Source organism: Mercenaria mercenaria, chromosome 8 (genome assembly GCF_021730395.1).
Source record: "Mercenaria mercenaria strain notata chromosome 8, MADL_Memer_1, whole genome shotgun sequence".
Lineage (NCBI taxonomy): Eukaryota > Metazoa > Mollusca > Bivalvia > Venerida > Veneridae > Mercenaria > Mercenaria mercenaria.
The window spans coordinates 15833204-15851194 of record NC_069368.1 but is presented as its reverse complement, the minus strand read 5'-3'; the positions used below and the strand labels follow the sequence as shown (position 1 = coordinate 15851194).

General features: G+C 35.5%; 1 protein-coding gene across 3 annotated transcripts; it reads right to left on the bottom strand.

The window, feature by feature from the left end:
* Positions 1-381: 381 nt before the first annotated feature.
* Positions 382-8120, bottom strand: LOC123522993 (uncharacterized). 3 transcript variants are annotated; one of them, XM_045300567.2, is made up of 2 exons: positions 7835-8120; positions 382-1615 (listed from the first exon to the last, which is right to left on the bottom strand). In XM_045300567.2, the coding sequence occupies exon 2, from the start codon at positions 1566-1568 to the stop codon at positions 684-686; it is 885 nt and encodes a 294-aa protein (XP_045156502.2). In that variant the 5' UTR covers positions 1569-1615; positions 7835-8120; the 3' UTR covers positions 382-683. The 3 variants fall into 3 exon arrangements, with proteins under 3 accessions (XP_045156502.2, XP_045156504.2, XP_045156503.2); XM_045300569.2 differs by lacking the exon at positions 7835-8120 and adding an exon at positions 3302-3383; XM_045300568.2 differs by lacking the exon at positions 7835-8120 and adding an exon at positions 2313-2486.
* Positions 8121-17991: the final 9871 nt, after the last annotated feature.

Here is a 17991-nt window from a genome sequence, read left to right as displayed (position 1 = left end):
ATGTTTAGATGAAAATGTGCAGGGTTTTTTCATATGAGAATACATGTATGTATTAAACTGTTAGTACTGTAATGTTAGTTAAAACATGGCTCCTGATGAATATGGTCACTAAAATACACCATAGCATACATATTGTTGTTTTTGTAACTGTTTTGAAGGAGGATTAATAATAATCAATGTACGGGTTCTAAATTATCTTTAACAATTACAAATATAACGCAATTTATAACTTGCTTGCAGAACGCAAATGCCTCTATATAAATTTTGTTATCTTTACTATTTTTTATGCATTGTAGCTCTCTGGAGAACATAGGGAAATGTCGAGAACATAAAATTATATCTATTATATAAGTCCTTGGAGAGTAAAGCAACCACAGAGAGAACTTTACAGCCTTTTTTACTTAAGCACTAAAATATTACAGCAGGTCGACAATACTGATATTTGGTATAAATAGAATTTTACATAAATTGTCGTTTCTGATATAAAACGGTTAGTGGTAAATTTATTTATGCATGATGGTAATTCATGCCGTTTCGTAACGGTGGTTTTGCAGAGTTATTCAGCTTATTGACATATGACCTGTTTTCACATCCTCACTTATGTACAAAATATGTACATCTAAACGTCTACATTTTAAGTACTCGTATATAAGAAATTAGAAATTTCCGACCGTGTCCCCTTGTTACTCAGACATGCTAGAGTTGGAATCACTAAACTCTCGCACTGTGACACAAGCAGGTTTGCTCTGCTCGAGAGAGTTCGTCTTATAAGTATCAAAATAACCGGAATTTTGTAAAAACTCGTGAGAAAAATCCTCACTTGTACATCCGGAAGAAATCGTGTCACTAAACTGGTTAGTTTCTATGAAATCGAAAGACGCTGCTTCCAGATCTTCCAACTGCTGTTCCATTATTTGTTCGTACACCCCACAATACTTTTCACTGAGATCGTTATGTGAATTACGGCAACATTTTGAAAACTTGACTACATCCTCTTGTAGGAATTTACCGGCTGATTTATCTAAATGTTGATATTTGTGAACACATTCATTCCTCCTTCCTATATTAGAAACGCTTTGCCAAGATTTATCGTCACTGTCACCGGAAGCCAGATTGTTTGAGTCACTTCCGGAGGAAACTTCGGATATTTCCGACATAGAATGTTCGGCTTTCCACGAGTTATGTTGTATCCATAAAGGATATTTTTCATTAAAAGTAAAACTATGCACATTTTCATGGCAAGTATCACAGTCGTTTGCAAGATCAAGATATGTATAGTCCATGTATGGTGACGGGGTGTTTAATTTTGACGGATTAGATACACCGGGTGTATTCAGCACTTCGCAGTGATTCCGGTTTGCATCTAATAAAATTTCTTGTTTCTTTATTTTATTTTCATAATGAGTTTCCAGTCTCTCTGTTATATGGTCTATCTCCTTTACTAGGACATTTACCTCGCCTATAACACTGTTAATGTTAACCATTACCGCCTCAATGTTATGCACCATTTCGTTTATTTTCTTATGAAGATGCCGCCGGCTTGACGACGACGACTGCTCTTTTGCCATGAAATAGTACCTGGTGACTAGCAGAATCGAATCAACTGTTCGCCATCCTGAAAATAAACAGAATGTCTAATGTTAGATAGGAAAATGACTCTTGTACCATTCTGTTCTTTCAACGTGATGAATGTGTCTCATTTTAACATATCACTCATATATCATTTCCTACAATGTACATGTAAATTAGTCCATATAATCTCTCTATGTTCTACGCCATTCCAATAACAATATCCTTTTATGAGAAACTTTGTTGTAAATAAATCCAATTGTCAGAATTTGATATATAGCAGAGAACCGTGTGCTTCTAGTGATATTGACATAACCAAGTTTCACAAACTTAAGATCTTCCTAGATATTGATCCGTGGAAACAGATATATATGTTTTCCTGTGAAAATATTGCTAACAGTACGAATTTCTCTGAGGGAACGTTTTTGTTCTATGACAGACATGCATGTTTAATGTGTATTTTAAAGTTGCATTTAATGTAAATACAAACGATGCGAAAAACGTGATTGTCGCATATTTATTTGACTGATCAGGTCTGATAGATCTAACCAATTAGGAGTCAAAAACCTATCGATAAAAGTTACATCAAACGCTCAAAATTCGAATAGTCCGCAGAAGTTGTCACAGAACCTCTTTCAATTTCTGTTTGTCTCATGAGCCTGCGTTTAATACAGACACCTGTTTTCTCATTATCAATGACTGATTGTACCGCGGATGATTTAACATAAGAAATTTATTCTCACCTTCAAATTTATATATTAAGTTATCCAATTCAAGTTAAGTTTACAACTCATGAGTTACGAGGGGAAATTTTACGTTATATCCAGACAGACTTTGCTCACAAAGAAATGTAAAAACAAAAAACAACAACACGTCGTCTGTAAAACAGAGCTGAGTGCAGCTATTTGCAAATATATTGAATTACAATGAGAGACTGTCTGCAGTGGAAACTTATTCCTCTGGAGCAATATCTGCAGCAGTTACTCACACAGAAATTGTGCAAAGCTAAAAATATCGTGATCATCTTTCAGTATTACGTGTCTCTTTGATAAATATATAATTACGATATCAAAGATCTGTGGTTGCAGGAATCTCTATTTTAATCAATTAGGCTTACGCTTCTGCTTCTGTGTGGAAACAGATGAATTAGACACTAAATGGGTTTCGCGATTCCTTCTTTTCATTAATATGCATGCCCACTTGCAAGAAGTGCGTATACTGTCACACTGAAAGGCTGCACGCAAAAGCATTGACTAATATTATTTTTTTCAATAAATGTTTTAAGAACCTTTTAAAACATATAAAATGATCTGAACAAGTTCGATTCCGTTAAGACCAAGCACTGGTGTCTGTATCTTAAAATTACAGTTCATGCAGGTTAAATTCGAGAATGATAACATATCATATGCAGATCAAGTCTATAACGAGTGTCATTTCCGGACGCCACGTACTGAAATCCTACCAATGGCCTAGGATTTTTTCTGTCGTGTAAATCTTATTAAAACATTGGATACAGCAAAGAGCTATAAAAATAATTTTATATTTCTTTGGATACAGGAATGAACTGGTATGAGCCGATATCGCTTTCTTCTGTAAGTGCGGGAAGGTAAATTTAAAGTACATTTCACTAATAATACGGGTTGTTTAGTACATTCAAATATCAAGTTAATTTTTCTCAGATAAAACATGTTTGACGAACGTATTACTTAGAATGTACAAATGTGCATTTTACCTGTTGATCCTTGAATATATAAAGTCCAATACTTTGCTCAAATATTAAGTCCACTTTGTACGGACATGTAAAAAGACTGGAAACTTAACTTTATATATCTATCTAATGTAACCAGGTAATGATGTGCTCATAATGATGAAAGGGAAACATTAATTAAGCGTTAAGTTTAAAAAACTTATTACACCTGTAATTTTATTAATTACAAGCAGAGTAAAAACCCGAGGGAGGTAAGGAATATGCAAGATTTATATTCTAAAAAGAATTAGTATCTATGGAAACTGATTTTTACACATTTTCACAGGAGATTTATTATAACCTGCAACAGCTCCCACACTATTACAGTGGCTCACAGTAATTCTTACGCGATTGTTTTTGCTAAACATCGGCATGTTTTGATTAAGTTTTCACTGGAAATAACATTTAGCGATATTCAAACACGCACACTTCTTAAAAGAAAGCACAAATGTGTCGCAATTTTCTTAAGGTTTAACAAATAAAAGAAAGTTAACAGTTGAAATGTACGTTTAAAGAGCAACGTTGAGAATAGCGAAATATAAGTCTACAAAAACACCACAAATCTCCTCGGTTAAATCGTTAAAATTTTGAGAAAAGTCGTCACGTGATGAGTATTGAATTGTCCGTCGGATAGAAATCTTCGTGTGAAATTGTAAAGTATCTAAAAATGATATAAGTATCATAAACCGCCGACACTGAACAAACAAAAATGAATGTACACGAAAAGCTGCGCAATGATTTTAAGTATCTAAACGAAGACAAAATTGATATGAATTTCATATCATTACAATAATGATTATAGGCTTTTTTCAACGTTTATACCAGTCAAGTCTTTTCATCTTGTTGTTTTCAACTTCTTTTCATAGGTGGGGTGCATTTTAGGCACAATAACTAGAGAAGCAGATGTGGTGATTCGGACGCACGTACTCACGCACACACGCACAAGCGACTAGAAGAAGACAATTGTAACCGGAAGCTAGAGTGAGAATACTGTAATCGGGACCAAGCTATCGTTATCTGTTTGGTTTATGAAGCCATCGTTATCTGTTTGGTAAATAAAACGACTAGAGCAAATAAACTACAGTAGTCGAGATCAAACCATCGTTATCGGTTTGGTAAATAAAGCGATTAGGACAAAATAACTACTTAAGTCAGGTTCAAGTAATCGTTATCTGTTTGTTAAATAAAGCGATTAGAGCAAATTCATTACTGTAGTCGGGATCAGGCCATCGTTATCAGTTTGGTGAATAAAGCCTTTAGAGCAAATTCATTACTGTAGTCGGCATCAGCCTATCGTTATCGGTTTGGTAAATAAAGCGATTAGAACAAAATTACTACTGTAGTCGGGATCAGGCTATCGTTATCGGTTTGGTAAATAAAACGATTAGAGCAAATTCACTACTGTAGTCGGGATCAACCCATCGTTTTCAGTTTGGTGAATAAAAAATAACTACTGTAGTCGGGATCAAGCCATCGTTATCGGTTTTGTAAATAAAGTGGATATGGAAACATAATTACTGTAGTCGAGATCAAGCCATCCTAATCTGTTTGGTATACCTGTTTAGTATTTAAAGATTAGAGCAAATTGTTACTGTAGTCGGAAGCGAGCAATCATTACCTGTTTGATAAATAAAGCGAATAGCGCAAAATAAATACTGTGCGTACTCGGGATCAAGCCAACATAACATTTGGTATATCTGTTTGGTAAATCAAGCAATTAGATTGAAATAGCTCCTGTATTCGGGATCAAGCCATAGTTATATGTTTGGTAGATAAATTGATCATAGCGAAAGAACTATTATATTTGGATCTAGCCATCGTTTTCTATGTTTTTGGTATATAAAGCGCCTAGAGCGAAAGAACCAGTGTAGTCGGGATCAAAACATAGTTATCTCTTTGGTATATAAAGCGACGAGAGCGGGACTAGAGTGGGACAAACAGTATAGCCGGGATCAAGTTACAGTTATCCCTCTGGTATATAAGCGATTAGAGCAGGACAACTAGTGTAGTCAGTATCTAGACATCGTTATCTCTTTGGTAAATACAACGACTAGAGCGCGACAACTAGTGTAGTCGGGATTAAATCATCGTTATCTCTTTGGTAAATGAAACGATTAGAGCCGGACGACTGGTGTAGTTGGTATCTAGCCATCGTTATCTCTTCGGTATATACAGCGACTAAAGCGCGACAACTAGTGTAGTCAAGATCAAATCATCTTTATCTCTTTGGCATGTACAGCGACTAGAGCGCTACAACTATTGTAGTCGGGATCAAGTTATAGTTATTCTGTTTTGTATACTTTCTGCTGAAACCACGTATCTCGCCCAGTCATAGGAGAGCCAGTGTGCTAGCTACTACAGCTAGGCAACTCATACAGTCAAATGAAACCCATCGTTAACTGTATGCAAGCAACTGGAGCTATGCATCTCATGCAGGGAAGAAAAGCCATCATGTATGTTTGTGTACATTCACGTGTGCAGTCAGAGCAGAAGAAGGTTGGTATTCGAGGTATTAAAGTTATGCTTAAATTGCAGTTAAAAGGCGTTTTCATGCAAGCTGCTAGATCTATATAACTTGCTGCCAAAGATGTTTTTGTGTTAGCTATTAAAGGTATGCAATTAAATGGCCAAAGGAATGCCATCGATATTTATTTTTGTACAAGCAACTGGAGCTATGCAGCTCATGCAATTAGAACCGTTTTGCATGCAAGCTTCGGCAACTCGTGCAGTCGGAGTAAAGATATTGGTATCTATTTGTGTGTATAAAGGAGGAGATGACGGTGGAACGACTTCGAAATCTGTTTGGTGTACAATCTGCTCGAGTTAAGCAACTCACGCAGTAGGGAGGAAAGCCATCAAGATATGTTTGGTGAGCAAGTTACAAGAGCGAGGCAACACATGCAATGAGAGGACAAAATGTACAAATTTGGTGTGTAGGCAATGCAAGTTATGCATAAAATACCGCTAGAGAATCATTATGGATATCGGTTTGTGTGCCAACTACAAGAGTTATGTAACGACTAGAATCAGGTCAAAGCCATCATGTCTAAGTAGAATACCGAGTGTGAAACACGGCATCTACATTATGTACTCGCTGCATGTTTTACCTTCCAGGGCATCTATATATGCTTGGTTTACAAGCCGACTTTATCTATAGAGTTAAAGATCAAGTATAATTAAGGTAATTGGTTGAGCTAGGGCAAACTACTGTCATTCGATGTTTACTGCTATCGCCCTGGATTGGGGATCAGTTAAGGGGCTGCCAGTGTGCCAGTTTCTGCCTATAATATTGCTTTTTTGCCGTTCTTTTTTTACTTTTACAAACATACACACAAAAATTATTTTTATTATCATTATTATTTCATTTGTATGATTATTATACCAGATTTATACAGCGCCCTTTTCATGACAAACACGTTCAAAGGCGCATTACATAAATTATAGCAAACGCAGTCTCACAGGGCGCGAGATTCATCCTCTACTAGTACAGACACAGAGCGATCTGAACAGAGGGACAGAGTGAGATAAAGCACCCAGAACAGATAGAGAAATCCTTTGTAGATACAGGCCTGTCCGGCTAACTTAGACTAGCCCTTTGCGAATCAGTCTGCTTCTTTAGTTTAACGTGTCCGATGTATACCACCGATACACGCGAATTCCTGAGAAGAACCAGTACAGGCCTCTTATTTAGGTGGGAGACACTTAAGAGCATCTCGGAAATTTCAAGTTTCTGTACCGGGATTCGAAATCCGGACCTCTGGATTGACAGTCAAGCGTGTCACCACTAGACCAACGACCAAATGGCCCAACAAACAAGGTGATTTGTCGCAGTCACTTGTATATAGTCGTGCATAGTTGAAAAAAACAATTAACATAAAATGTTGGGGTTCCCAACATTGATAACATGAAATGTTACACAAGTGCACATTTATACTATCTTCTATTGAATTTTAGGTCAAATTATTATCAAACGAACTAATACAATCTTTGACGCTTTCACAGTTCAACAAAGGTTGCAGAATTTACTGATTTGTGTTGTAGAAATCATGAAATATTGTTAGTAGCTTTTGCGTTAATACAACAAACAATGTAACTAGTAACAGCTAGACTCTTGGTAAAATGATGAAGCCGAACGTCGATTAGTCACAAGTCGATCGTCAGCACATGCACTGTATATGTCAGGATTAAAACTTATCCTATAATGAACATGTAATATCCAATAGGATTCTTCAATATTGAAGATTTCATTTCAGAGGTATGGCTGATTTAGAGCATGTAACATATAAAACAAACTAATTAAACACTTGGAAAGCAATAATCTGTCTAAAATGTCCTGGACGTCTAGTGTTCATGGTGTGGCTGGGGAATGCTCTGTATCATTCCATTTTCCCCATTTTGAACACTGTTCTAATATCACGAAGGTACGAGCCAATATATACATAAACAAGACAGGTACCCATTCTTTGTTAATTAAAATTAATTCGATTATGTCATGATTTAAGAAATAAATAATCTTACCTTAAATTTCTCCTCCATGCAGTTAACAAACTACCTTTGTATTTATTTTGAGATCCTATACAAAATGCACAAAACTGGAAGTACAGTCATGCAATAATGTGTGTTTACATGTATTATGAATGATATATTATTACAAATAATTGCTTGTGGTCGTCTATTTATAGATCGTACTGTCTTTCCGATAATACACATATTTAAATGCATGTACTTAACTTGAGGCTATTTTGTTACGGATTTTGTTATGTACGATTAAACACGATTAACCTATCTTTAAGTGCATTAAATTAAAGTTGCAGTTAAATTCAACTATGCAATTGTTTTGACATACCTAAAGAATTTCGCCGATGTTATTACATTGTCTTGTCTTATTTACATAATATATGCATACAGCAAAACTTGATGTATAAAACAGAATAGCGACGATCATATCTCGAGGAAAAAAAAAACAATATCTTTTCACAATAATCCTTTTTATAGTAGTACAAAAGTTTACAGACTGTAGTACAATTATACGTTTTGTTCTTTACAGGCGACGGACATGAAATATACTCTGCATACTATTACTTTTTTTAGATGCATTGTGGTTAGAAGTCAGTTCATGGCTCAAACATTGTTATTGTTGAGCACACTTTCCCCTCTGACTGATGTATTTGTCCGTTGTTCAGCAAAATCCCCATCCCCCTCTCCTCCCCCACTTTGACATATCTAAACAATTTCGACAGTGTTGCTACATTGTGTTGTCTTATTTACATAATATATGCATACTGCAAAACTGGATAATAGCTAAACAGGATAATAGCTATGATCGTATCTCTAGGAAAAAGAGGAAAAAGACAATATATTTTCACAATAATCCTATTGACATACAGACTGGAGTACAATAATGCGTATGACATGAAATATACGCTGCGCATTAGTTTTCAGGTAGTCGCTGACTCAACCATGTCAATGTTCAGCACTATTTTCCCTCAGGTTTTGTGTATCGAAATTAGACTTGCATTCCTATTGAGATCAAGTAACCTGTAATAAGGTTTCATTATTTATAGAAAATATGCATGACAACGGCAAGAAGATTCGTGTCACCAGTTCTATATTTGTTTGGACTTTCGTGTGGTCTCATTGATATTGGAATTACACTCATTTTTATATTTTAGAAAAGTATTTTGTTGGTGTTGTTGCAATGTTCTTTTTAAAAAACATCCTTCTCACAAAAGAATAAAGAATGTCAGCATATTTGTGGGAATTACATAAAACGATTTGCCTTGATCTTGGTGAAGAAAATAAATATCAAAATCACACACTATGCGGAGATAGTGGCTCAAATGTTGCACATTTCATTACCTCTGGGGATCATTATCCAGTCTTCAGATATTTTGTTTGGTTGTGTTCTATTTTTCTAAAGCTCTTCTCACAGATCGTATCATAAAAATATTATATCCGCACTGTTTGTATAAGAAGCCAACACTGTTACATAAAGTGTAAGAAAGGCATGATTTGTTTAACTGAAAGCACGAAATATTATGTCGAGCACACTACATCTTAACTTGAGCGTGCGACATATTATCTCGCGCATGCGATCATATGTCGAGCGCTGGAGATAAATTAATATAAAAGATTATGTGGCTTTAACAAACCACCTTCCTGTCCTATTTTCTAAAGATAATCTAAATAGACTAGAAAAGATGGATTATGTCGTAATACATAAAGCTGTATTCATCGTTTCTAGTATTTGATTATGTGTGCATGAATCTTGATGATATTATTTTATGTCCGCACCAGAAAAAATCAATTTTTCTTCACATCATTGAAACATTTTAATTTCCGCGTCCTTGTGCTTGCACATACCAAGATATCTTGTCTATATAAATGATAGACTGCAAATATCCACGTCATTAATTTAGTCCTTGCACGTGCAATAATCCATAACCTGTTGACACTTTCCGACTGGTCCGGAATTTGATATATATGGGATCAGTTAGTTTCTTTACTGCTAGCACTTTTTTAGCACAGAAAAATGTACGGACAGAAAAACGCGAGACTAAGTACTGTTTTAACATCAAAATGCAAATATTTGACTTAATTACTTTTACCTATTTGATTAAGAAAATATTCAGTTGATTATGTGTCTGTTATTTACAGCACTTCTATTAACGCTGGCCCGTGCAGGAATGGCATGCTATGCATACATCTGTTTTCCGAAATAATGCACGTGCAACGGAAACATTGTTGAATTATACATAGATCTATCACGATCAGCGATCAAGAATGCAAAGCTATGAATTAATTACCGTCGAAATGTATAAAATATGTTTTAGTAATAACGAAAAAGCTGCCAGGTGCGATCATGCCGGAAGGATGAATATTTAAGACTTATGTTCTTATGTTAACACGCATTTTTTTTGTGTTAAAATACAACTATTTTGAATATCTTATCTGAAAATATCTCGTCCTAGTAGACGCAAGCACTGATTACCAGTATAGTCAATCTAACGGGTGTAATGTATCCTGAGACAATGGTAAATATTTCCAGGTAAATATTTCCAGAAAATACTTTTAAAATTAATATGTATTGACTTCGTCTTTTTTGACAACTGTAAAATCCGAAGGGCATTTTTATGTAAATATAAATGTTCTTGCATTGGAAAACGTAATTTCAGATTTCGTCATTTGACAGATATATTGCCTCTAACGAGTTAAATGACACAAATATCAAATAAGGTTATGGTAAATTTGGGGTAAAGAATTCAGTATTTAGACCTCTATGCGGCAAGCATCACTCTGATAATTCATAATAGATGGTGATTAATTAAACTGGCATTGTTTTATCATTATCAGCCTAGACTAGACGATGCGGGGTAAAAATGATACCTCACGTGGGCTCGATTTCATGATTAAGTTGTTCCATGAATTCCAGGTGGGCTTCTCGTCGACTACCACCCGTTTAACAAATAAAAAATGTGAAAAGGTATCCTGGAAGCATATAGAACGCAACTAAACAACATAATAGAAGACGGTTTGATTGAGTCTGTTCAAGAGAGGTAATGAAATGTGCGACACTTCTCACGCCCACTAGCTACGGCTAAAGCGGAACTCAGTGAAAATTAATTTACTCCCTGTTCCCAAAGAACCAGAAAATATAACAACACTGAATCCAAGTACGGGGAGAATTTTTACAACCGTCACACGACACCCAAAGACTGCTGACACCAGTGGTCATTGTTGAAACAAAACAGCAAACAATCTTTATCAAAAAGCCTCGAAAAGTTTTTCTACACGCCTCTTGTTCATAATTGACGCGACGCTGGAAATTTTGTCTATTTCCAAAGTGCATGCTTGTTTTGACAAACCATGGCATATTGCAGTATCACGTACATATTTTGGTCTAAATAAAAACTAAATGTACATCTTTTCACATTTTTGTTTTCATTTAGATCCAATGGGAAAGCTTTAAACTCAAAATAAGAAGCAGTGACCGTTTGTGTGCAAAACATTTCTTTATATAACAACAACTGTACAATAGTTCTTAGTTTCAATAAGATCTAATGGAAGTCTTTACTTCTTTTTGAAGTTCCATTGCAACTGAGTACACACCTCGATTCAACGAGAAAGCATCTTGCTAGTTCGGAGGATGACAGCCGTTATGTTTTACAGCTATATTCAATCATTAAGATTCCACTTGTATTCCTTTGTTGTTTTTGTTTAAATAGCAACAAAAAAAAATATTTACCGCTCTCATTTTACATGTACTTAGTACAGGCTGAAGTATAAGTTAAATGTCTCGAAATTACACGAGACCGCGAAGGGTTAAAACATTGTGTCAGAGGTAACATTCGGCAAATGCATAGGCCGCCTTTCCAGAATAACTCATCCGAAGACACTTGAAATGATTAATTAAAATGATTATTTTGTACGTTTGACAATCATTAATTAAAGAATTTTTCTCTTTTTTGTCATTTTCGAATGCCAGAAATACTTTCTACATCACACTATCTCCACAAAAGTAAGCAGCATTGTATGCGAGAACCTTTAAAAAGCCAACCTTTAATAAATGGACACAAAGATGTAGATACTTACTTTGATAAAAAAATGTGCTATAAGCTTTTCTTTCTCCATACATGAATGTGTTTCTGTGATCTATTTTTTAACATGGTATTTTTTTAAAGAGTAATATTATAACATTCAAATTATACTTTTCTAAACTAAGATACTGTCAAAACCTAAGTGTTCCGTTAGAATATTTGTTAAGCATATAGATGTTCCTCATTAATGAATTTCTGAAAGGCAGTTTCAGGGATTGGTGGCAGTTCATTTTGACAGTGCTTTAAGCAACAAGAAGCAAAGCGCGCCTACAACAGCTATACAACTCCAAATTGTGTTGTTGTTTTTTCGTCTCTGTCAAATAGTGACACATTTCAATGAAAATTGGACACATTATTTACTGATCATTTTACTTTGATATAATAGAACAACGATAACTTATAGAATCGGAAGTAAAAGTAACTGTTTGCTTCAAAATGTTGACTGTAAAACTGTTTTATTTTATTGAAGGTACTAATTATATTACAGCGACCAGCACCCGGATGTACCCATTACGTGACTTATGGTTTTAGGGTTATCACAGCACACTGGTAAGTTTAAAAAAAATGAATGATCATAAATAGTGTGTCCAAGTTTCACTGAAATATGTCCATATCTGGGAGAGATACAAATGTTTCAACAAAAGCCAAAGTGTGGAGTTAGAAAAATGTTAACATAGTTCTCCTGAGATAAAGGCAAGCATCCTTAACTTAACTTAACCTTAACAACCAGTTTAAAAGTGTATTCGCCAAGAAAGTCAACATTAATTGCCATGCCTTCAGCAGCCGTGAACCGAACTCAGAAAGGCGTACCTTTTCTGTCAATTATGTTGGAGTATTGAAACTGTTGCAAATCTAAATGGCCAAACCTCCCGTTTTATAGGCAACATCTCCTAATTATATCTTACCTAATAATATCGTGTACTTAGTCAGTTTGTTTAAGTATCTACGGAGAAGTTTTCCCCTTTTCAATTAAGTCTTATATTACAGACCTCACCACGGTAGCAGGGAATCGTTCAAGGTGATATTTAAAACATATTGTTAACTTATCCATCAGATCGTGAGCCATCTAGAGACCAACAATTTCCTTAAACAAGCAATTTCGCAAATCTAAATATCACAACGAAGGGTCACTCGGTTGGACTGGATAAATGTGAAAAATTCAAAGAATGTTTTTCAGATTTCAACAAAACGTCCGATAAAATGTCACAGAAACGTCTGAAGCATCGCCATTATGGCATTCGTGATAACATCCTACACACTTGACTGAAAATATTTATCAAACAGAAGCCAGAAAGTTGTTATTGAAAACCACACCTCTTTCTTAACTCCTTCCGTAAGGGTTAGTTTATGGGCCTCTCCCCCTCATAATTCTATTTTAAATTTTGTAAACCTGAATCATATCTGATTGATTTTTTTTAAATATTCCAATGATGATCTATCGACAATCTTTATCGTTTCAATATATGAAAACTGACTCAGATTACCTACCATTCTGGTCGCTCTTTCAATTGACATGATTTATATCTGTCTTCAAGATTGGATATAATATTACAATTCCATACTAGTACTCTAAATGTGGTCTAACAAAGCTACTCTACTGGTGCAAAAACATTTTTTATTCAGGTATGAGAAGGTCCTGTAGATTAATCCCAGCTAGATTCCTATTAGCCTTTTCAGTTTTGTTTAATATATATATATACTGAATTCCATTTTATCTTCAAATACCAAGCGCAGATCTCTTTCATTGTTCACATGACTTATCACTGTTATATCATTCTCACAGCCTATTCTGTATTACTTGTGTGGATTACCTCTACTGCTAAAAGTAATATGTTTACATTTCTTGGAACAGAATTAACGTTGCCATTTTATCCACCCATTCTGATGCTTCAAAAACCGTTTTCTGTAATACTTATTTACTTGTTGGGTCATATACCTTAGAATATAGTTTTTTTATCATCTGCAAGCAACTTTATTGTCATTTATAATCTCTGGTAGATCATTAATATAAAGAAGGAATGATATTGGACGAATGACACTTCCTTGTGGTGCTTCGCTTTTAACAGCCTCCGCTCGTCGTAACTTCCACTTACCACGTTTCTTCATATCAGAAAGTATTCTAATGGTTTGTAAAGGTTAACTCTTATTCCATATCCCCAAAATTCTGTCAGCAAACCATATGCATGCTGCTTCCGTCTAGACGTCCATCGGGTCCAGAAGTTAATGATGCGCTGGAAATCGATATCATTAATTTCGTGCCTATCTAAACGACTAATTATTTGATCTCTTATTACGAGGGTCCTGCTAAAAGTTCTGTCATTGGGTTCGGATTTCTTAAGTGCTACGTTTGATCAAAATTATTTTTTATTGCAAACCTTCAAAGTATTCCCCTTTACCGAAATACATTTTTGTAACCTTTTTACCCAATCGTGAAAAGCAGATAAATAGTCTAGTGGTATATACCAAGAGAACTTCTGGACATATATTTCTTTCCAGAAAGCATTTTCTAAAGCGTTGGAAATAAATAAATAAAAAAAGTCACAGGGACTCAGGTCAGGTGAATAAGGCGGATGGTTTACAACTTCCACTTTTTCAGAAATCAAAAAAGACTTAACAAGCTCACACTTGTGAGGGGATGCGTTGTCGTGTATAAGATGGACTCCTGGCCATCATTTGCTTGGACGTTTCATATTGTGAAACTTTTTCACTTTCTTGTAGAATCGTCCAGTAACTGTATGGCCAGATGGACAAGGCACTTGAACGACTGGCCCACTAGAATTGAAGAAAATTGCTTACAACATCTTTTTCGAACTTATGGTTCTCTTGCCAATACATGGGGCGTTTTTGATCTTTTCGCTTCCATTGCTTATTATCAGCCCTTCTCTGTGGCTCAAACATGTGCACGCATGTTAGCAAATTAACTAGAAATAACCCGACTATCACAGCCTTTGTATGTTTTCAAAAGTTCCCGGGCACATTTAAGGCGTTGTTTCTTTTGCTCCTCAGTGAGCAAATGAGGTACCCACCTAGTTCAAACCTTTCTCAGGTCCAAACGCTTTTTCAGAATTGTTTGCACACTGCCTTTTGATATGTCAGTATATCTTTCACCGACAATTGCGCATCCTGTTCCACCACAGCTTTTATAGCAGCGATGTTTGCCTCGTTAACAGAGGTTTTAGGCCTACCAGAACGGGTATCATCTTCAACAGATAATTTCCAAGCTTTAAAGGCTTTAACCCACCTAAACACTGTGCGCATTGAAATGGCCTGAGGTCCATATATATATACCACATAATTAATCAAATATCTGCTTTTAATCTATATCAAGCCTAATGCGGCATTTAATATAGCTACGACTTTCAGTCTTTTCGTCCATTTTACAATGTGACTAGTAAATTGGTCAGTGTATATGACTGCATGCATTTCAGTTTAAAATAAATTTGTCATTTGAAAAGCAATTTGCACGAAATAAACGGATATCGTAAGCAATTGGGCACACCATTCAAGTTCAATGAAGCGTTTTGAAATACTACAGAAGCCTATTAGTGACAGAACTTTTTGCAGGACCCTCGTATAAGCCTTCATAGTTCTACAGTAAAAAAAAGTCACATTAATAGGCCTATAATTTTCAACTTTCCTCCTGTTTCACAATTTAAAGAAACCTATCACATTCATTTAATTGTTTTTGTTTTAAATACAATCTTGGTTCCTTGTTGCGTAGATGTCTTGAATACTTGATATTTCAATTTTTCACACTCCTTCAAGAATTATATTATCCTTTATATGCCTTGCTTGAGTTCATACTTTTTATCACTTCTCAGTTTTCTGCATCTATCTAATGTTCCTAGATTAAAGTTTTGTATTGTATGTACCGTTCTTCACTAATGTTAAGATACTTTATGAAATGTTTTTAGTGCTGTAGATTTTTTTATGTCTTCAGATATGCTACCTAAAGTCAAGATGAAAATTTTATAACGTAAGCTACGAAAAGCTTCGGTTCTTCTAAACTTACGGATATATTTGTATTTGTGTTATCTCTATATACCATATTTCCAAATTTTCTTGGAGTGATCTTTAACATATTCTACTTGATTAATTCATATTCTGCCCTGGCTTTTCTAACTTCTAGGGTATGCATTTCCACTACCGTCCATAAGCAGGCTCAGTCAAACCGAACCCGCAACATTTTCGTTTTTGTCGTATTGAGCGACCTGTGGAGTTTTCACTTTTCTATTTTATTATCAAAGCAGTGTTGTTTGTGCCGTGTTGCGGCCGTAAAAAGTCTCCCCGTACATACAACCGGGGCTGTTATATTTCGATCTTCTTAGATCGTTCAGCATGACTTTTGTATCGAGTTATTGGTACTGTTTAGTTTATCAGCTTGAACATTTCGGCCTGGGTGGTTCCAATACTCCCGCTTTCATAGCTTTGGGTATTGTATAATCACCCATTGGATATGGTACCTGCTTTTTAATTTTGTCTTTTGGCAGTTCCTGCGATAGGTAGGTTCCATAACCTCAGATCCCCTTTCTAAATTCAAGTTTATTTTAGTTCTGCTCATTGTTTTCTCGTTTAGGGCAAGCCCATTATTTTAAATGGGGACCATATGCAGCTTTTCATGGAATTACACGGTAGTGTATCATTGAAGGTTCCATGTGCACCGCCGTATGAATACATCTGCAGATGTTTCTAAATTGATTTTTGTACTTGTAGCTTGTGTAAATGTTGAGTTCTGCTCAACCGGTGGCTTTAGGGCGTGGATGGTAGCATGCATTTCCACAACCGTCCATGAACAGACTCCATCAAACCGAACCTGCAACATTTTCGTTTTTGTCGTGTTGAGCGACCTGTGGAGTTTCCACTTTTCTATTTTGCTCTGTTCTGCTAGTTTACACAAATCTTAATTCATCTAGTTTTATTACTTACATTCTTGAAAGACTTGTATTTAGTAAAGTTATTAAACGTTTTATTACAAGAGGTTATGACCCAACAGTTTTGAGACACACCGCATGTTTGGTGTTCAGCCCTTTTACAGTTGGACGCTACGCTTTCCTCTTTGATTGTGTTGGACGGAACAGGTGGAGGACTCTATGATAGGTAGTTCTTAAATCCTACCAGGACTGAGCTATTTTGATATCTGTTTTCTGGCCTGTTTCGTCGGGGCTTTAAGGGTGTTTCCCTTGTTGCTCTGTTTTCTGCAAAGGCATTGAGTACATGCGTTTTAGGTTCTTAAGGATTGCTTTTATATAAATAAACTAGAGCTTTTTTGTGTTTTACATTACATGCCTTCTATTGCCTTTGCGTATGTTAGGGTTTTACCTGGTGGGGATAACTTTTATCAACACTGTCATGTGACTTTGGAACATGTTGGAGGTTAAGTGAGGTATAAGCTCCCCAGTGGTGGTTTTGCCGGCGGTGTCCCACTGTGTTCCTTTATTTTTTTATTATTTTTTTTTTTTTGTCCTTGTGTGTTTGCATTGTGTGTGTGTGTGGTGTGTGCATCCGCGTGCTAGGTTTGCGTTTGGGGAGGCTGCGTTTTTAGAACATGACTTTCCCTGTTGGATATTCATCCCGCTGCTTTGCATTACAATACAATGCAATACAAATTACAATACAATACACATTTTATTTAAAGTCGGTGCATATATATACACAGGAAAACATTAGCTATGTATAACTATTTACCAACATATAACAAAAACAAGTAAAATGCAGATCATCATATGAGTTATACACATATATTAATCATAAAATAAGCATATACATTAAGTATATAAATACATGTTAAGACCTGTGAGAGTAGCGCTAATCTTGACCAAGGGCCTAAATACTTCACTTAAAAGAAAAAAAACATAAAACCTGCAAGGGGAAAAAGACACAAACTGTGTATAATTAAGAAATTAAAAAAAAATCAACTATAACCTCAAATCAGATTTGATGTAAACTGATTAGCACTACTCTCCCAGGGGTTCAATAAGAATTGCTCCATTACAATAATGGTAATATTAAAATTACAGATTGCTAGCTAGTACATAAATAAAAGCACATACATGGTCAGGCTAAATCAGACCAGCTGGT

What these genes read in the sequence shown, in the direction of transcription:
- LOC123522993 (XM_045300567.2), bottom strand. Translation starts at nt 1,568, where the DNA reads ATGGCAAAAGAGCAGTCGTCGTCGTCAAGCCGGCGGCATCTTCATAAG.